The sequence below is a fragment of the Megalopta genalis genome, chromosome 5 (genome assembly GCF_051020955.1).
Source record: "Megalopta genalis isolate 19385.01 chromosome 5, iyMegGena1_principal, whole genome shotgun sequence".
NCBI classification, from domain to species: domain Eukaryota; kingdom Metazoa; phylum Arthropoda; class Insecta; order Hymenoptera; family Halictidae; genus Megalopta; species Megalopta genalis.
In genome coordinates this window covers 14776534-14798422 of record NC_135017.1, presented here as the reverse complement: position 1 = coordinate 14798422, position 21889 = coordinate 14776534, and the positions used below count along the sequence as shown (strand labels likewise).

Genomic DNA, 21889 nt, shown 5'->3' with positions numbered 1-21889 from the left:
ATGACAATCTTTTCTTTTAGTATAAAAAATTATAACTTGCGACAAACACTGTTTCTTCTAAGTGTACTTTTATCAGTGCAATATTTTATATGAATCTTTACATAGAGTTTATGAAATGAGATATTGTACAGAAATATATTAACTTCCTGAACAGTAAATATTTTTGTTATTTTTCAGTTACTTTTCAAACTTTAAAACAGCTATATAATTATGTGAGTAATTATAAGTTGATGAAACTTTTTCTCCGTTAACTTTCGTAGATTACAAGTAAATCTGTAAACGTAACAACTTAATTATAATTTTATAAAACGTACTTTTGGTCTCTATAAATCTACTCAAAATGTGTGAGATTTTTAGATAACATAACTCGAGAAATTCATATCAAACAACACATATGCAAAATCAAAACACTGGACAACAATTCAAGGATATCATATAGATATAGTATCATATTATTATAACATGTACGCAGATACAATAGACACATAAATTAATTTTATTAATAGAGTGAGGGTGTTCATATCTTGTGTCCGACATCGACAAAATTGCATTATGTTTTTATACATTTTGTACATCTTTATTTATATATAGATTTATAATATATATGCACAGAACAAAGAGCTATCACTGTTACGATATAAGTACATTGCCTTTTTGTATATATACATATACAGAGTGGAGTGCATAAAATAATTTAAATAAATTAGAGATAAATTAATGTTTAAAAAACGATCTATGATAGTGGTTTCTTACTTTAAATTGTCAAAGAAATTTGAAGGTCATGTGTACTTTTTTAAGTGTCATATTATAATTTTATAAATCATTAAGAACATTCTGGAATATGAAAATGAAATGTTTGAAATATTATATGTATAGTACGTTTGCTTATCATAAAATGTTTTCACTTATTTTGTATTGTATTCATAATATATTGTTTTCCTATTACTTAAAGTTTAGAGGAATTAAATTTAATATGACCTGGAATACTCTGATGCACAAGACCTTTTATTTATAGTTACAATAGATTTTCTTTTTTAACATTTTATTGTCCTTTTTACATTACGTTATATACAATATATGCAGTATAAATAAATATATATTTACAAGTATTCATATTACGTAAACAATTCAATTTGTTACTAAATAGATACGCTGTTAATGTTATAATAATATTTTTACTGAAGTATGCAAACAGATGTTGTAAGTGTAATAAAAAAAATTCTTTTTGTCGTTGTAATAGAACATACTCAATTTTCACTTTATTGTATATAATTTATATCATTATTAAACTATAAAAAATGCATTTTTGAATTAATTTCTTTCAACTATACAAAATTTGTTACTTTTATTTTAAAGAGTTTACTCTAAGTTTCACACGTAGATTCAATCTTGTATGAAGACAATAAAGTCATTATTTTATTCAATAACTTATTAGCTTGTTGTCTCTCATTAATTGATTCATAAAGGGATTTCTCTTTAGTATCGTTAATAAAGTCTATTAGTACCAATCTTATTGCATCGAGATCAAATAAACAGTGATTTGTTCCAAATTCAAATTTCTTAAAACTTATTACTTTATCCTTATGTAAAACCATATTTAAGCGTTCTGTAGCTATGAATGTTATAAAATCAAGGAATTGATAATAATCCATTCCAAACGTAGACCTTAATATCAATTGACACTGTTCTGGCCAATCACTCATATCTTTACAATCAGAGACTTCTTTCATTACAGAACATAATTCCTTCTTAAGTCCATGCCATACATTCATAATATTGCACCCATTGATCCAATTATGATTAATAGATATTGTATCTTCCTGTTAATAAAAAGGTCACAAATTACATACTGCTATTTATAAAATATTTTTAAATTGATAGTATCCGTTCACAAGACTTACTAGATTCCAAACTTGATGATGCCACCCAGTTGGTACAAACATAATTTCTCCAGGTTGCTGAACTACATCGATATACTTTATTGTACGTTTATCGTAGGCTTTATATTTTGTATAATCGTTAAGTTCCTCAGATGTTGCATCATATATTAACTGGCCATGAATATCACGTAAAAAGTCTTCTTGATGAGGAGGAAAAAGTAACCAACGTTTTTTCCCAATTACATTTGCAGACCAACTATAAGACCCGAACACATCTGCGTGTAATGGTGTCCTAAACAAGAAAAAAAGGTTTTTCTTTATGAATAATCCTCAAATTATGATACTGATTACTCAAAAAATATGTTTTACCATGATCCGCTTGGTCCCATATACACGAACCTATAGTCATCATCCAAATCAGGATTTGCAATATAGTATTCATTTAACCAGTCAGATGCAAAGTACTGGGGAACGTTGTACATGGGAGCATTAGGAAATAATCTTGGACAATGCCAATCTTTTAAATATAAAAGTGATTTATCGTCTGAATAGTTACTTTTCACGTAATCCATCCAATAATTTAAGTAATCTCTCATTTGCATGTCATCTTTGGATTGTGAATTGTAATACTTCTTATTACAATCTGCTACCGGCACTGCATAGTTACCTATAAAATAACAATTTCAATTAGAATTATATGGTAAAAACTAGATCTGTTTTTACAGAGGTAAAAGGAAGAAAAATGATCATAATTTTAATATTAGTAATTACATCTAAGTATACAATGACTTCAAATGCAGAAATAATCAAAAATATTAGTAAGAGAAAAATACAGAATATTTAAAATTATTCTGTTTGCCAATTCCATTTAGTTTTTGATCTTTTTACTTTCTAGTTTCTTAAAATTATAAAATGTTAAAAACATTCATATCAACCGGTATACAAATGGTGATATAACAATAATATTAACTTCTTGGTAGTCTATCCTGGCACACTGCCAGAACAAGTTATTGTATTCGGGCTCCTTTCCGAAGATTATTGGGAAAAGAGTCCTTCCAGCAGGCAGGTTTTATGTCAGAAATGCATCAGCTATGGCTTGAAACTGTCCCTCCTGGTAGACAGTTCCTTACAATGTATTATCAAATAAAATGATATAAATATAATACATTTTATAATAGTATTATAAATTGATGACGATTTTACATAAACATAAATGTGTTATAGTAAACACAGTTAACATTAATAAGAGAGAGCATTAGTTTCTCAACAATATTCTAATGAAACTGTCTACAAAATTAATAACTTCCCAATGTACATAGATCAAACTGTAATATCAAGCAAGCATATCTTGCATAGTAACAAAAATGTCTTTTTTAATACTACATTATAATGTGTAAATATTTACCAAACAATATTTCGAGAGCATCAAAATCTGGTGCATCATCCACGCTCCATTGTCTTCTGCATGACCAATTCTCTGTCACTTTTGAATCAAATATACACGGCTTATTTGGAATTAAATAATTCGAAAAAAATTCATCATATGTCATTGATGGACTCACACGATCGATCCAATCAATTGTATCGGTATTTCGATCAAGGGACAATTTGTTTCTTTTAATCTCGAGTGCTTGCAACATTGTGCGGTTTTGTTTATACTAAAGTTAACGGCCAAACTTCTTCATATTTTTATATAGGATTAGGCCTCAAGACTCAACGGTAGTGTGTAGCTGTTTTTAAAAACTCATGATGCCGTTTTTTTAAGCAGTACAATGTCACATGCACTATTTTAAAACCACCTTGACGTTTTACCAAGTTATAACCGCACATGTTTTATGCAATATTATATTTTCGATTGTTTGCAAGAAACCACCATGTAAATAGATGTTCATTGGTTCATTCAGCCCTGAATTCAAGTGTATCACAGATATCTATGTACACACATCTACACACATGCATTCATACATACATACATACATACATACATACATACATACATACATACATACATGTGTATGTACATAGTCACAGTGTGTACAAGAAATACAAGAGGAGAAACTTCAGATTACGCATTCGATGCAATGTCATCGCATGCAGGTGACACTGCAATCCGCGTCATAAAAGTTGTATCGCGTTGTATCATAAGATGGGAATGCAGTTTTTCGTAGTCTTTCTCGGTAGATAAAAACGGAGTGGGCAACCTTAAATATGTTTATATTCATCGGTGCAGCCTCTGCCAAATGCCAAATGACGTAACGCAATCTTTACATGGTGTGGATTCACATCACTGTGTAAGACTACCCATAGTGTGAACTTGATCAACATTTAAATAATTTTTCAAGTCTCTAGTTCAAGCCAAGGACAATTAAAATACATAAACTAAAAGTTCTGAAACGTTCTCAAGAAGAGAAGAAAATTTGTTTCCTAACAGGAAACCAATGAAAAGAGCATGCACTTGCATAGAAGTTGAAAGTTAAAGACGTCTCTCTGCTCTCTCTCCTATAGATACACGTTATAGTTTATGCATGAATATGCAATATCAAAACAGGACTGTAAGGGCGGCGTACGAAGAAACATACAAAAATATTGAAATAATCGCATTAAATGTGGAGTAACAATGAGAATGGCGCACAACGAAAAGAACGTATCAGGGCTCGTGCCTACGAGCAAAAATAAAATTTGACTGATTAGTAATTTAAAGAGTAATCAACCGGCACAGATTGTGCTCGAAGACGTCAATACAGTAGACATTTATTATATTATTAGTTGTAATAGATTCGTAAAGTGGCTCTTCAAATCGCTTCCTAGAATTTCTATGTTTAAATCTTTTATATATATGGTACGTTCAAGTATCAATGTGGATGAAATTAAAAAAGGAATGTATATTGATATCATTGATAAGTCTATCAGCTGATTGTCATTTATTAGAAATATTTAAAGGATGCATAGTGATGAGCTCTAAATTAAATCATTTATATAATCACTGCGGTAACAAGTATTACAGTTCAATTGATATTTCATGAAGTTTTCTTGGGGGTGCAAATAAGGCAGTGATATTGACAAGTCTCATGAAAGAATGGGAAATAAAAGTAGTTGCTGTGTCTATTCTAGTCCGCAAGTCGGACGTAAAGAAAGAGTGTCTGAAGGTGTTACTCGTGGACTTGAGGAACACTTACCTGAATGTGGAGTTAGCAGTAATAATTTGCAACATATTAGCGAACGTGAGCCAGAAGACTGGGATTCAGATCCATCGTTACATCCATGCACTGGTACTATTTTTATGGAACGATCAAAACAAGCTATTGAAAGTATGTATTGTTATTACTTCCACATGTTTTATACAATTATTGTTATATGATTTGGTTTTAAGTATATAACAATAATGATAATTGTTAATAGCAAATATCTCTGACATTATGAATAGTTTTAGACCTATTTTTTGCTTATAACGGAATCTTTTCTAGGTGGCATGGTAAGGAAAAAGAGTCAGCATCAAATTGCCGACACAAGGCCTTTAAAAAAGAGTAGCAGTTGTAGTACAATATATTTAGACAACAGTACTGTTTCGCAACCTAATCTTAAAAATACTGTGAAATGTGTTGCCTTAGCTGTTTATTATCACATAGAAAACAGAACCTCACAACGACAAATCGATATATTTGATGAAAAACTCCATCCATTGACGGTATAAGTCGAATGTGTATATTTATTTTAATATATACATAGCAAATTTATTAATTTGATTTCTTTATCTTTTATAGCGAGAAGGAGTTACAGAAGATTATGATAAATATAACCCAGAACACAAACAAATATATAAATTTGTGAGAACATTATTTACCGCTGCTCAACTTACAGCTGAATGTGCCATTATAACGTTAGTTTATCTGGAACGCCTACTCACATATGCCGAAATAGATATAACGCCAGCTAATTGGAAACGGATAGTACTTGGAGCTGTTTTACTAGCATCGAAAGTATGGGACGATCAGGCAGTATGGAATATAGATTATTGTCAAATTCTCAGAGATATTACTGTAGAAGATATGTAAGTCAATGTTTAAATCCTAAATAATGATAAATGTTTGTAAAACAATTTTTAATTATATCACCCGATATATTTATTTAGGAATGAATTAGAGAGACAATTTTTGGAAATGCTACAATTCAATATAAATGTTCCTTCGAGTGTGTATGCTAAATATTACTTTGATCTGCGCACACTAGCAGAAGCAAATGAACTAACATTCCCTAGTGAGCCACTCAGTAAAGAAAAAGCTCAGAAATTAGAAGCAATGTCCAGAGTTTATGAAGATAAAGTCACTGCTGAAGCTTTACGTACTGGTAATAAAAAATGGTCCAGCTTAGATAATATATGCATAGGGGGACCTAGACGTAGCATTGCTATCTTATCCTAAGCTTTGGATACAAGCGAACACATTGTTTATATTCATTACTTCTGAATTAAGGTATGTAAACAAAAAAAAATTTTGCAGACCTATTACACTACAATATCAATGAATTTTAAAAGTTTTACAAGCATATCATTTTTATTATTTATTAATCGTTTATATGTTCAGCTTAAATATTTTACTACAATGCATGTTTTATAAAAATTATTCAACGAAACCTTTTATTTTTATAACTTATTCTATATGATTGGCTTTATAGGTTTTTTTAGGCAACTTTTTATAGGTTCACTTTATATAACAATGAAATACAATAATATTCTAAATGTTAATACGAAACCTCATAATATGTTGAAATGAAAAGTGATAACAAATTTTGACTTGTTATCAATGCTTGATTTATTACATTTGTGATATTTGGCAATTATCTTCATTTTATTATACTTCCTATACTAGTTAAATATTTGAATAGCGAAATTTGCATAAAATAATTAATACTGATTAATATTGATATCAAAAGATATAGAATCATGTTACAATTTAAAACGTACTTTAAATTAAAGATGTTAAAAGCTCTGTTCGTTTTCATGGAATTTATTATGAACGATTTAAATAATAAACGAGTCTGAAAGAACATCTAAGTCTAAGTATTATCAATTGACGTACATTTGAAACACTTTTTAGCATCTGAATATTTCTTCAAAATTGTGTTTACACTTTATTTGAACTAAACATGGTGAATATAACAAACAGTGTATTCTTTGTTAAATCATTACAAAGGCATTGTACATCTTTTTTAAATTCTTAAGAAAAAATTACACGTGTCTTACATTTTACTAACATGATTTCCTTTTATCATTTTACCAATATGATTCCCTGCATTATTTATCCAGTTATCAATCGTATGTATGTGTGTAAAGTAACTTCCTAAATATTTTTTTGTAGATATAACTGATTACTCTGTATGATCAAAGTCTTTGATACTTCCAAATGTTTATAACTAATTCAATCCAACTATATTAAATTTTAATGATAATAAAATTATGTCACTAGTATGTAATGTCTTGAACTATTTATAACAATAACAATGAACCATTTGTCATTTTTGTATATCTAATGTATTATAATTTAATTGCAATAACATTAATTTTCTTTCTTCTCAAAGATAAATGAAACCAAGCTACGAACTGCATTTGCTTCATAAAAGCTAAAAGATTTGCCATTAATTTATCTCATTCATACTTTTTAGAATTTTCATTTGAAAACAAAAGTTGGAGTATAAAATTTAGACATTGATTCTATTTTCATGCAATTATTTGCAAACACTTTATTTTTACTGTTTTCATTCCTTTTTAATCTGTGTATAGTAACAGCAGGATTATAGTTCACATATAATTATTTAAACATAGGATTTTGATCATTCAGGATATAATGTTCATTATTGCTTCACATAATTTTTTATATTAACTTGTCTATAATAAAGAAAGAGGTTGAACGTAATATTAATTATATTAAAATAGGAGAGAAATTATCCTTATTTAAATATAATTTATTATAGGAATACTTTTTTTCATGTTTATTGAATTTAAATTATTCTCCCTATAGTTTCTAAATTATCTTCAGCTTGAAATTTTAAGCCTTTCAACTGTATATTATACTTTATAATCTAATAGATCTGTAAAATTAATGGTATTTCAAATGGACAAAAATAATACTTTATCGACGAATATTACCATACATGAAAAGAATATACATTTTTATATATAATTCTTGAATTAGATAGTTTAAACAATTTATAGGCAATTACACAAGATGTAAAAGACAACTTATTGCATCATTAAATGTATCCATACTATGTCATTAATATTGCAATAAGATTGATCGAATGAAGCAAAGTTTTTAGTACTTGTTGCAAAACAAAATCAATTTCTAGAAAGACATTGTGCTTATATTTAAAATTTAAATGTATATACATATAATCGTATAATGTGCTCACATTCAGGAGATTTATAAAACTCTACTCATTTTGCACACATGATTATATACGTAAGTAAGGTGTATCATACAGGATAATGAACTTGTTTACAACAGTTATTTAACGTTTTATACTCACAAGTGAGAATTAAACATGTAAATGTTGAAACATAGAACTAAGATACCATTTACATTATTATGTTCATAAAAGTTAAAGTAATCCAAATTTCTATTGGACCTTTTTAATACTGTTACAAAGTAATGGCGATTCATTCTTATTTTTATACTTTACTACAGGATTGCGTGTAATAAAGAAATATTAGCAGTAATAATTAGACTTAAATCTGAAGCTGAGTAATGCCAGACTGTAATACCATATTATATATAACTTTAATATGACATCTATACTGTATTAAAATATAGGTATAATATTAACATATCCGCTACTTTTGCCAGAATAAAATTTTTTAGTTCCTTAATCTGAATCAAGAATTTTATACTATAAAAATAATTAGTTCGATGTATCGCAAAGCAATTATGTAAGATAATATGAAATGAGACAAAAGATACTATGAGATGTAAATATTTAACAAATGCACTAGGAAAAAACCAAAAAAATTATTAAAAGTAACCAACTTAATAAGCAACATAAGTTTTTTTCATTTTAATATTCTGATTTCCCAAAGAATTAGGATCGTGTTTATAAATAGAATTGCATTATAAAGACAATCTTGAAGTCTGATTGCATCCTATAAATAAATTACTATGCTCTGTATATATGTCTTGTAAGGTTGTATTATAAATAAAGTAATTTTATTAACACCATGTCGATTGCAGTTCAGACAAGCTTGAAGTGCTGCTTTAAATAATTTATATTTTTCCAAATTAATATTTTTATTAATTTGCAAAAATTCACACTATTTTGTAATGTTCCTTTAGTTTATCAAGATGTTCAACTGAATATTAGTATAACTAGATATTTCAAAGCAAGTGGTACAATAGTATCAACTTTTAAGTCTTCCATCTTTAACAAATTAAAAAAGGTATGAGTAGTTTTAAAATTAATTTATCAAAGTGTTTGCTACTTTGATGAAATAAATTTCTGATATGCTGTTATATACAATTACTTTTGATATATAAAAATGCTCCATTTCCGTTATAAGTTACTGCATCTCTAGATCATTTTTTATAATATGTCATAATTTTCTTTATTTTCTCTTCATATTTATTAAAATAATAGCATAATTCATAATTAAAAAGTTTCTAAAATTCCTACATACAGGTTGTATACCTATTAAATTTAAAATGTATTAAGAAATTGTAAAATACATTTATTATATACATATATATATTATATATATATCTTCGTTTTTATAATAATATAATAATAAAAGGAGTATTCTTTATGCTTTAAAAAAAAAAAATGCATTTACTAAAAAGTTCATAATAACACATTTTTTTTCCTTCTTTAAACTAAAGTACAATTTTTAAGAAAAGGTAATTTGTATTAGCATAATTATAAATTCCGTATATACATTTATACTTGCAAAAATATTTTACGTTTCAAAGAAATTTAGATGCATCAGTAACATATTTGTATGTATAAATGTATATAACAAAGTATATTTTAACATTTCTATTGACAAATGTTTATGCAATTTTCTTCGTAAATGTATGATTAACAATCAATTAAGAAAGTATTGTACATACATACATGGTAACACAAAAAGGAGAATCTAATATAGAAATAAAGTAATATTTTGAAAAATGCGCTTTTTTGGCCTCTTAATTCTTATTGGTTATTAACATTCAAGCAGTCTTCCCACCCCATTCAAAATGTCCGAAATTCATGAACTAAAGAACTCACTCTTATGTCCAGATATTTAATGGTTAAAGTATATATTCTTTATGAAGATGTTTGTTGAATTGCATTAAAATGATAAACAATTTTTATGTATACTTTCTCTAATAAATATTCCAATATTTCGTATATTACTTCGACATATATAAATATGTTTCGAGGATTCCTTAGTAATTGATTTTTTATAATCGAACAGTAAATAAAAAACGAACAGATCGTTAGCAGACATGTCCAAAGCAGGATGTGTATACATACTGGATGAACTTTACTGACAAGTTTTGTTAAAAGTAAAATACATTCACATATGTAACGTAATAACATATTTGATCATCGAGTTTGTCTTCTATATGAGTCTTCTGTGTCTAACAAACTTAATTATGATTAGGATCATTAAAGATTCTAGATTTTTCTGAAAGGATCATTAAATGTTTCTGCAAGTTTTAACATTGGATTACTCTAACAATTTACCTTGTTATTTGTAATAAATCAAGAAATCTTAGTCTTTATACCATACTGATTGAGAACCACTGTATGGTACATAGCAAGTTTGTAGTAGCAAATTGTCAAAAAGTATACATGCAGAATATGTCACAATTGTGAAACAAGTGTATCGAATGAGAATATTTTTAAATCTATGGGCATAAGTTTATTTGAAAGATATATTGGTTGAAGCTGTCAAAGGTGTATAGACATGGGATGTGACATATGGCAATAAAAAAATAAACAAAAGAGTGTTTAGTAGTACAAGCAACTAAATTATAAAGATCTTTTGATAAGAGGTTTATAAAGATATCAAATTGTATTGAATGCAATTTGTTTTCTTAATTTAGTTAATATTCTTAGGTGATTCTAAAGCAACTGTAAACAATGATGTTACATAGCTCAAGTTTAAAGTTATGCCGTCTTTGTGGCAAAGAGAAATTGCAAGGCACAGATTTATTTACAGATAAAATTAAAGGAACGGTTCTAATTTCTATCATAAACAAATATTTCTCCAAAGAGGTACATCTCTATGCGTATCATAAGTTTCTATTTTAATGCCAGTAATTTTAACAAATTTCTTTGCACAGGTAATAAATATTTCAAATTCTGATACATTTTCAAAATACGTTTGTATGGACTGTGAACAAAAGATTTGTACATTCGATGAGTTTTACATAATGGTAGCTAATGTACAAAAGCAACTTGCAGCTCCATCTTTGGAAATTGATTTTGCCGAGGTATTTGATGACTATTAATTAGATTTATGTTTTAACATGTGACTATTAATTGATGCGTTAGTTAAGTATAAGAAATACTTCATTTTCAGAGTATGTTATGTCAATTGAAAGCGAACGATACGGTATCAAAAAATGGCTTAGAGAAACAAGGTCCAAGAAAAAGTATATGTCCCATATGCGCAAAGAGCTTCAGGTGCCAGGCACATTTGAATAGACACAAAAGAATTCATACTGGACAACGACCATTTATTTGCAATGTTCGTAAGATAATAGAATTTGTATATTTTAATAGGATCAAGAGTTAAAAGATATGGAAAATCTGGTTTATTAATATGACAATAATGTTTTTAGATTTGTAGAATGTCGTTTAATCAGCAAGAAATACTAATGAAACATTTAGAAAGGCACGAAGGGAAAAAACAATTTCAGTGTGCAAATTGTCATCAGTCGTTTCGTTATAAAGTATCATTAAAATCTCATATGATAAACTTTCATATGGATGTAGAAAAGTCTGCCGATAGTCAAAATTTACAAATAGAAAACAGTTCTTTCACTTGTTCGGATTGTGGTAAACAATTTGTAACAAAATATAAGTTGCAAAGACATTCGAGATGTCATACCGGCGAAAGACCGTATCATTGTAACTTTTGCATGAAAACATTCTCGCAAACTAGTAATCTTAAAGTGCATCAGGTGAAATATCATCAGCTACCTAATTCTCTAACCGAGTTGAGGGGACAGATTCAATATACCAATCAAATAGTTAATTGTGACGTACCTGCGGCATTAAATACTTATAACACGGTTAATATGTCCGAGACCGAGTTACAAAATACAATAAACGAGACCATAAATTCTACAGAACAAAGTGGTTCATATGTGTCAAAAATTTATGAAAATCCTTTGTACATCGACGATGAAATCGAGACAATTTTAGATCGCGATCTTGACCAACTGGGTCAAAGCAAATACTCTACAAACTTGCAGGATAAAGTGTCTCTTTGTTTGAAACAGCCAGAAACTCCGGAATTACTACATAGTTTATTATATGATGACGGATAGCTGTAAATATTTTAATATTATTAAGGATCTGCGTTCAACAATATTCACGTAATTCACTTAAAACTCGCAAATTGCTAATGTATATCTTTACATGTATAATCTTAGAAAACAGTAATAAAATTTCGCTGTTAGAAATTTAATCGATGCTAGTAAAATAAGCAACAAAACGTAATTTTCTTCTCTTTCTATATAACTTTTATGCGATAGGTATTGCCTACCATTTATCAAATATAAATGACATTTGAAACACCTATACATACATGTATAGTTCAACTTTTCATGTTCCATGTATCAAGCAAAAACTTGTAAATAATTACACACCCTTATTGGCAATAAATAAATATATCTACACATTAAAATTGAAAAGATTGTAATCTTTTTATCTGATAAAGTAAAACTAATTGCGGTTTACCACATTTAAACATGGTGCGCGTGTAATTGAGTACTACGCATGCGCACGTGGTATAGAGTTTGAAGCTACGTTCATGGACTTGCTTGTTTCAATTTTAAACCGTATGCACGCATGCGCATATTTTAAATCACATGGACGCATGCGTTTGCTTTCAAATTATACGTACGCATGCGTTTGTTTTTAAATCTTGTTAACGCATGCGCAAGTTTTAAATCGTACGTACGCGTGCGCTGATTTGAAATCGTGTTAACGCGTGCGCACACCTGAAATCGTGTATACGCATGCGCTTACTTAAAATTTTCGATTCGAATCAGCTTCACACAGCTATAACAATGATTATACCGACGATATTTTACGCGCTCGTGTCAATAAATAGATGAAAAATACTTATAAAAGGCATCAGAGAAAGAGAACACTCGACGGCTCGATTCAACGTAATCGTCATTCAATTTATTACATTTGTACATATTTAGTCTTGTTCTACGTCTCTATCGTCGTGCTCCGTCATTCTTTCAGACTCCCACGCGCACGTACATTCTTTCTCTGTCCCTCTCCCTCCCCTCCGTCTCTGATCGTACCGACGACCTGAAATTCACGTTCTCAAACGAACGTTCCTCCGATACAGCTTTCAATTAAAACAGCACGATACTTCCGAGGGTGGCGGCTAGCTTCTCTTTTTCTTTCGCTTTATTTCTCTTCTCCTTCTTCTTTCCATTATGTTTCTTTTTTGTGTTTGCTTTTTTTTGGGGGCGCTTTTTTGGTCTTTTTCAAATAGACGATTACGCACTGCCTCTTCTAGGGGCGAAGAACAGACTCGAGAGGCACGCGGCAACAAGTACACTGAATAACACGTTATAATTCTGATTACGTTTCTTGTACTTATATTCACGTAACTATACGGGCGCACACCTCCAGGCAACGATACAGTCAATTAGCGTACCCGGCGGGACCAATCGACGATTTCTTCGGCTGAGGGAACGATACATAGTGAGATCTCCTTTGGCGCAAAAATCGTGCTTTTGAAAATTGGCTCGCATGAAAAAGCTCGGTAATTAATAGACCAGTGTTCTTCGAATTTGGCAGGTCTGTAAAGCAGACGTTCCTTCATATTATAGGCCAGAATTCGATCGGTGTCGAGATTGATCTTTTTAACAGATCTTTTTTAATAAACTTTCTCATTAGTTTCTCCTCTAGTTTTGAGAATGCTCGAGATGCCGAGGCAAGACGTGCTCTCGATTACAGTCCCACCGAGCATACTACTTCGCCGGTGTCTATTCATATCAAAGGTGGACCCTTTCACGAACCACTGACTCTCACAGAGCCTGGCCCGGATAAACGAAATCCTGCACTCGAAATCAGCCTTTGACAAAGCCGTTAATTACATACGAATCGTCATCGATGGTCACGGTCTGTGTATGCGTCTAACTAATTTGCAAGCGCGTCACAACATCAATACTTTCAAGTAGTTTTAGAATTTCAGAGACTTTCGACATCCTAGATTATACGGGCTTTATGTACGGGAGTGTATCTCTCTCGAGAGCTTCGAGATTAGGTCGAAGTCGAAGTCGGACTAGGTAATTTAGAAAATCAAATCGTTATCGAGCCTTTCGAACACTCGATTCTTTCACGTATGTGCCACAACTGAAGACCGAAGAAAAAGCTTCTTACTTAATCGTATTCTGTTTTTCTTTGTTTTGTTTTCGTTGTAAAAATGCAAAAATAGGTTTTTCCAAAAATCAGTGTCGCAGAACTTTTTCTCAACCGGTTTCCGCGCGCGGTTGACGAATACATTTTAATCGAACAAATGAGAGGATGTTCTCGCGATTTGAATCGTTTCGAACCATCCTGGTTCGGAATAGACTCGGCCTTCGCCGGATGGCGAAACGACTACCGCGATAGGCAAAGTAACAATAAACGATCTACGATGATCTCATCGAACCGAGTAGTTCACGATGAAAAGATCTACCTGTTGATCGGCGGATCGTCGCCTCCAGGTGCGCATGTATACGCAGCTATAAATATACATTGTATATACAACATACACACACACACACACACACACGCGCGCGTGATTGCATATCGTTTAGTTTCTTACAATTTTTTTTTCTTGCTCGTGTTTTCGTTTACGGTTTAGCTTCCTCTATAGCGATTAGTAATCCACACTCTATTACACCGATTTGTTAATTACACGCTCTCCGCTCTCTGTCTCTCGTTTCTCTTTTCTCTCGCTTCTTCTGTTTTTGTTATTCCTCCGATCGGACTCGCCTAATGACCACGCGCGGCAAAACGCGTCATTGAATCGTGGCTAGAGTAAACTATAATTCGGAGATCAGTCGTCTAACGCTATCGAGCTATCGAGAGTCGGTCGTGGTGCCGCGATCACTTCTCGCATTTTTTACTATGATTAGCAGATTAACTAGATTATAGATTAGGATACGCGGGATCGTCCGATCGAGAGGTCCAGAGCTGTCCAATACGGTGTTATAATTTTCCTCCGGCGATTTTGTCGCGGTTTATATTTTTAGAAAATCATTTCGATTGATCTTGGCCTATTGAGTTGTCCTCGATCAACATTGGCGTTAATTAAAGTCGCGAATTTCAACGAAATTTACCTTGCAAGGAAGACGCATGATATCGAAAAGTTATATCTGGAATTGAGTTTAATATTTATAACAATTTTAGAAAGAAATTGATTGTGAATATTGAAAGAAAATAACGTAGAATAGCAATGGATTATGTTTATTCGATCGCTTCAGACCTTTCGCTCGAATTCCCATAATTTCAACGATTCACAGTTAACACCCCTAATCAGCCTCGATCACTATACTCGAAGAGATCGACTGGGTCGAAAATCGATCGAATCTCGCGTTGTTAAAATACAATGTATTGCTACTTGGCGATCGAAAGAAAAATTGTTTAAAAGATCGTTAAATATTTAATCAGGTTCGAAATAAAGTACAAAGCGCATTGAACATTACAAAATGTTTACTACACTGAATTCTCGACAATCGTTTATGCTACAAGTGCATAAATCTCGCAGTCCAGCGATACTATAGTCCTTTTTTTAATAGTCATTCCGCTAGAATTAAACCGAGACGAACAGCTTAGAAATTATCATGCGATTATTTAAAAAGAAAAAAAAATAGAACGTCTATACGGGTGAACTAATCTCTCCGCTTCGAAATGAAATGAACATTCATTCTTATCCCTTATTTGTTAATATTATTACTTGGCTAGCTAACAATTAAAGAGCTTTACGCTGCAACCCTACGGTCTTGCTTTAACACGAATCGTTTTTTTTTAATGATTTCTGTTTCACCCTAATCGCATAATTTCGGCCGAATGCAGAGAAATGCCGATTGCCAAAGTCGATCGACAGCCGGTTCGATCAACAATTTAACGTGTTACACAGAGATACTATCGCTACGAATCTAGTAACAGCGATCGATGCCATAATTTACAATTGCTAGCTGTCCATCGATCTTGGAATGGCAACAAATTGATTGATTCTCGCGAACACACAGTCTATCACGTGACACGATTAACATTATAGTACGAGGATCGTTCGATAGTTTCGAGAGCTCAGAAAATCATTTCGTTGAACGCAGTAATTAATTATTAACTCACGAATTTCTTCCTTGAGTTCATTTAATCCGGTACATTTGCACCGTTAACGAATTTCCTGATCGTTCGCAAAGACGTCAAGACAGCGGATGTTTATGCAAAATGAGAATTAAACGAACAGAGAATGAAATTGAATGAAAAATTTATTTACCGTTCGATGGAACTATTCGAACCGATCTAATTAATCGAACAATCGTGTGTTTTAACATAAATCGATCACGTGTAAATAATGGCGTGTGTGCAGTATTAAATATACATAGCAAATGAACTGAATGATTTATTTTATATGTTTATAAAGTGTATTTACATGGTCTCATACAATGTTCCGTTGAAGTACAATCGTGTTCCACGAGACGCGTGAATCGATCTTCGATAGAACTGATAAATGAATTAAAATTAATCATTAGAAAACGAGTGTAACGAAAGTTTATAAGTCGAGCAGCGCTTAGGCGAGGGCTCGATAAATAAATAAAAAGTTTGTTCAAGCTATTTCTCAGATAGAATCGTGGCTTCCTAGGGTCTCGAAGCTTTCGAACCGGTCCGTATAACGAGGCGCACAGCGCTGATAAATATTTAATTAACAGCCTATTGCTTCGAGTCAACGAAGAGGAGTCGTCATTCGCAATTGATCGTCCGAAGCGCGGGCACCACCACCGCACGAAGATTCGTCAACGTTCGTCAACGTTAGAAGGCATAGAGTTTTATTTACTTTAGATATTTGTTCATTTTTTTTTTATTATTTTGTTGTTGTTGGATTTATTCCGACAATCGTTAAATATTACCGCACACGGTAGTATCAAAATAAACCACACCAAGTGTAGAGTATGTAGAATATTCGTAAGTGTATGTATGTACAGTAGAGTTTCCCTATTATACTTACACGGGGACCATTACTTGAAACTGTATACAAATGTTTTCAATTTCCTTCAATGTTATCTGTGGTGTCGTTTCTTTTTTTTCAATCAAGCTCTATAGCAGGAGTCCGGTAGAAAAATCATATTTTGCATAAACGTCTGACGTTGGTATCGCTACAAAAGCCTAACTTGCATATTATATGCAACAGCTTATTTCTGTACCTTATATGCAATCGTTAAGCTACTGAGCACAAGTCAATGAGAATATTAATTTGACGAAGTTTGAATCTGCTTATATCTCAGTTCATAATTGACTATTATATACACTATGTTTGAAAAAGTTGCCTTACTATAAATGAACGAGCAAAAAAGGATGACTAGTGTATAATCTTACCAAAGAATGATGGATAATAGTGATACGTACAATCGTTCATAAACTGAAACTTAATTTCGTATATACAGCATTATCGAACTCTTATTCCATAGTACTTCGGTGTCCGTTAAGAAAGTCATTTCTTTAGAGAACAGTGAATGACTTTGGTGTAATATTCAATTTAGAAATGTGTAACAAACCTTACTCGATCATTTTCGTTAAATAAAAACGTTGCAGCATCATGTTACACAGTTTCAAGTGACATTCACCGTATTTCTTGTCGATAGAAGAGGTATGCAGCTTTGTATGTTGGGAGTTAACATTTCAGGGCCAAATTCGATTCATTGGCAAGCTATACTCAGAGCTAAACCAAGTGGACACTCGAGGTCATCGTGCATGCCCCATCTTTACCAATACACCTTCAGAATATTCTCACAAATCTATTTAGTACAGAGAGCAGATTTATACCTTAAACTCTTAGATTCAAACAAGACTATTTGTTGTAATTATCATCCTTAGCGTTGATCAGACAGTTGATTAGCGAAACTCGACACATCTTCGCCTACAAACTTATTTCCCAGAATGACCCAGCTGTGTCCATTGATTTTGATCCGACCATAACCGATTAAGAGCCTAAGTAGGCCCGTTATGGAGGCCCTGTAATACATTTAGTCGTTCGCGGCCACATTGTTAGCGCTTCGTGTGCCACTTAATTTACTATACCTCTTCCACCGACAATGTATACACATAGCGTGGGTGTAAATAGAGTATAGTACTGACTGTAGAGCACGATAGAACTCACATTTGAAGAAACAGTTACCATGATGTCTTGACAAAAACAATCGTTCCGTATACTCGATAAGGATTGTCGTTTCATTTGTGCCATCGTCACTGTGTCATTTAATTCTCAAACTCTTTCGTTGGACTGCATCGAAGAAAGGGGAAGTTGAATGAGTATAATAGAAACATGATCGGTCTATGTACCTCAAGGTTTCCAAAGCCTGTGTGCAACTTTAGTTTCTCAACAATTTGTTAGTCCTATTTAGTCTGTACATACTTTTCATCACTCTTCGGAAGAAAACTTTTTTGCTATACTCACAAAAGTGAAACAGTGTACATTATTACAGTACGTTGTTACGTGAACAAATTAGGGTAAATCATACGTATTACAGAATTCTGTTTCGATCGAATTTAAGACTTAAGTTTACGCTCTTCGGAAACTTTCAACTTGCTCCGAAACGAGTTCCATCGACGCCCTTGCACTGATACTGAATTTTCACCCTGCATAGTATACACGTCCCCCTAACACTCTGCCCAGAGGGTGAAACGCTCGTCTTCGTTTTCATTTAAAAAGTCGGCTACGCCTCTAATTGTTTTCGTACTCTGCTTATTTTTTTTCTTGTTTTTCTTTTGCTACGATACTTCTCTCCGGTCCGTTTACTCTGTTATCATCATGCTCTCATTACTATTTTTTTTGTAATGTGTCGCTACATCTCTGGATGTTCACTGCCCATTTTTAGCCGTTTTACAGGAAAATACACTACGATTAAAGTATATCACAGATGTTAACGAGAAGAACGTTCTAGAAACGCGCGAGAAAAAGGAAAAAGAGGAAGAGGAGAGACGGTATGGGGCAAAGAGAGGCGTAGAGGGTTATTGGAGAAACGGGATGATAAGGGAGGTAGAAGAAGAAGAAGAAGAAGAAGAAGAAGGGGTCGTGTGAAGGGTCAAGGAGAGTGGGGGGTGAATATTCCACGATCGTTGGTCGCCGCAGCATTAATTCCGGAAGAGTTTACACGGCAGCTGTCTCACGGTTAATTAAGCTATCCACGTGAACTCGTCGAGTGTACCAATTGACATGGAGGATTTAAGATTGTACGAGTTTCAATTTGTATTCAAGATTATCACAACGTCGGATTTCTTTAGTCTTAAGGTTCTAATCACATTTACAATTATACACCTCGAGGCTCGACTAGATTACACGTCGGTAGCGAAAGAGACAAAATATACCATCATTATCATCGACTAAGAGCTATCATGAACTGGCCGCGATCGATTGTGTTCAGCCAATAGTAACAATATAGTTTTCTTCAACCTACTTCCTCGAACGCTCCCGTCGACTGTACGTTGGTTCTGAAAATATCTCATTACGAAGGTACGTCCTTAACGTCTAGTGGTTTCTTTTTTTTTTGCTAACGATTTTTCCCGTTTGTCGCTCTCTTGTCTCTCTTTTTTTCCTCCGACCTCTCACTTTTACACCTAGGTACGTGTGTGTGTCTCTCTGTGTGTGTCCGTGTATGTGAGAGTGTGTGTCTCTACGCGCTACGTTTTCCTCCGGAAAGTTTTCATCGTTTATGTTTATATCTCTTTTTTTTTCTCACTGTTATCTAGATTTGTTTATAATCTGGCACTTCGGTAACGACCGTTCCCCGTTTTGGCATCGTCGTTCGAGTAATCAGCGTTGTCATACACGCGGCTACCAAAGGAGACCATGATTGCGATACCCGGTCCATGACAACGCTGCCCGAGAGCTACCACACTCTCGAGACCCTGCTGCGAACGACAGAGCGCATCTCTTTCCCTCTCTATAGTTTCTCTTCGTCGTGCTCCTCGTCATCCACCTCGTGTTCCCTTCTCTATCAACGTTCGCTCATTCCCGTATCCGACGAGCTGGAGAAAAAGGAAAGGCGAGAAAGTGTGGTCCGATTAATTGCGATCGTCGCGTAGACTCGACGTTTAATAATCTACCTAACAGCTACGGAACTTCTCTAATTGTTTTCTCATTTATCGGCGCGAAAGGTCTACGTCGTTCTTCGTCCTACCCAATTCCTACGGATCGACCTCCGTCCGCGACGTCTCGGAACGTAAAACCAGTTCCGTCTGGCAATAATAGATTGTCATAGGTTCTCTTAATCCTTTTTACGCTTCTTCATCAAGTTGCGTTATGCTTCTCCCACCCCGTATATAGTTCTTCCTGCCCGCGCGTTTCACCTCGCATTAGCTGCCCCCTAGAACCCCCAAAGGTCCACGAGCTCTCTCTCTCTCTCTCTCTCTCTCTCTCTCGGCGATAATTATTTCTGCTCCTCATTTTTTTGGGATTTTTCTTCGTTTTGTCGGTTTTGGCAAGTTCACGGCGACGAAGTGACTAGAATATAACGACTATATTGTCATGCACTACAGTCTTTCTCAGAGCCCAGGGTCTGAGGCCCTCGCAGCTTAGCTACCCCATGGTACATCGCCGCGGGGGTACCATGGCGGTCGGCTGGCGGTTTTAAAAACTGGAAAGAGTCACCGGGTGGAGACCGGTTGCGAACGGGGGAGGAGGCGGGGGTTCGTTTCCGATTAAGAAGGATGATCAGAGGGCCCGTCGGAGGTCGGTCTCCCTCTGCCCGTAGCCTCGGTCTCCGTCTCTTCGGCATCCTCCTTCAACGGAGTCGCCGAAGAGACGATCGTCGACGCGTCCGGCGTCTCGTCGCCGCTGTGCTGTCTTCGACGGAGTCCGTTGCTACTCGTCGAGTCAGTGTCGTCGACGTAGATCCTGACTTCGGTGCCTAAGCTCGCGCAGACGTTGTCCGGGATGTAGACTACGGCGCTGCCGGATCTGCTGCCACTTCCGCTACCGCTGCCGCTGCCGCTTCCGCTGCCGACCTGGCTGTCGCTGGCGTTGCCGGTCGACAGGGGCGAAGAGGCCGCGTCCTCGGACCTCTCTTCGGCGACGTAAATGCGTCCGTAGCTACCGGCTCGGATCGCGGCGCTGTACTGATCTGGCACGCCAGTCAGCACCACCGACGAGCCACCGGCTTTCAGCTTGGACGGTCTCCTTTCGTTAATGATCGACTGTACGTCGAAGTCGTCCGCCGGCGGCGCGGATACGCGTCTCTCGTCCTTGGCTTTAGCGTCTTCGGATTTGTTGCTGAGTGTCTTTGATGGTTCGCTGCTGCCGTTCGTACCGGTCATTGTCTTTGACCCGCTGCTGCCGGTCCCGGAACTCACGTTCGTGTCGGACTGCGACTGCGTGTCGCCTGACGGTCTGCGATTCAACGTCGCCTTGGACGGGTATATGGTGGCCGTTGGCAGAAGGTAACGCTCGCTGCTCGGTTTCGGGATGGCTAGACCAGTCACCGAGCCGGCCGGCGTCACCGGGGATGATGAGCTCGCTGGCGGTGGTCTGCTCACGCTCAGTAGGGACTTGTTGTCTTGCGGGTCGCTGGTCGCCTGAA

General features: G+C 34.2%; 4 protein-coding genes across 7 annotated transcripts in view; 2 read left to right on the top strand and 2 right to left on the bottom strand.

Moving 5' to 3' along the window:
- Window positions 1–984: 984 nt before the first annotated feature.
- JMJD4 (jumonji domain containing 4) lies at window positions 985–3827 on the bottom strand. Its single transcript, XM_033481650.2, has 4 exons — window positions 3286–3827; window positions 2250–2547; window positions 1902–2172; window positions 985–1820 (listed from the first exon to the last, which is right to left on the bottom strand). Exons 1-4 carry the CDS (start codon window positions 3518–3520, stop codon window positions 1365–1367), a joined length of 1260 nt encoding a protein of 419 aa, XP_033337541.2. The 5' UTR covers window positions 3521–3827; the 3' UTR covers window positions 985–1364.
- Window positions 3828–4057: 230 nt separating this feature from the next.
- CycY (cyclin Y) lies at window positions 4058–9088 on the top strand. The gene is made up of 4 exons (XM_033481820.2): window positions 4058–5188; window positions 5345–5565; window positions 5642–5928; window positions 6010–9088. The coding sequence occupies exons 1-4, from the start codon at window positions 4957–4959 to the stop codon at window positions 6296–6298; spliced, it is 1029 nt and encodes a 342-aa protein (XP_033337711.1). The 5' UTR covers window positions 4058–4956; the 3' UTR covers window positions 6299–9088.
- A 1040-nt stretch (window positions 9089–10128) lies between these two features.
- LOC117226988 (uncharacterized) lies at window positions 10129–12772 on the top strand. Its single transcript, XM_033481819.2, has 5 exons — window positions 10129–10411; window positions 10968–11126; window positions 11195–11344; window positions 11434–11601; window positions 11696–12772. The coding sequence occupies exons 2-5, from the start codon at window positions 10992–10994 to the stop codon at window positions 12404–12406; spliced, it is 1164 nt and encodes a 387-aa protein (XP_033337710.1). The 5' UTR covers window positions 10129–10411; window positions 10968–10991; the 3' UTR covers window positions 12407–12772.
- Window positions 12773–13242: 470 nt separating this feature from the next.
- The window catches only part of Ca-alpha1T (Ca[2+]-channel protein alpha[[1]] subunit T), a 132002-nt gene continuing 123355 nt past the window's right edge, over window positions 13243–21889 (bottom strand). For all 4 annotated transcript variants that reach the window (XM_076521407.1, XM_076521405.1, XM_076521406.1 and 1 more), the window contains one exon: window positions 13243–21884. In XM_076521407.1, coding sequence (XP_076377522.1) covers window positions 21012–21884 — 873 coding nt within the window. In that variant the 3' untranslated portion in view covers window positions 13243–21011. The remainder of the gene's footprint in view (window positions 21885–21889) is intronic.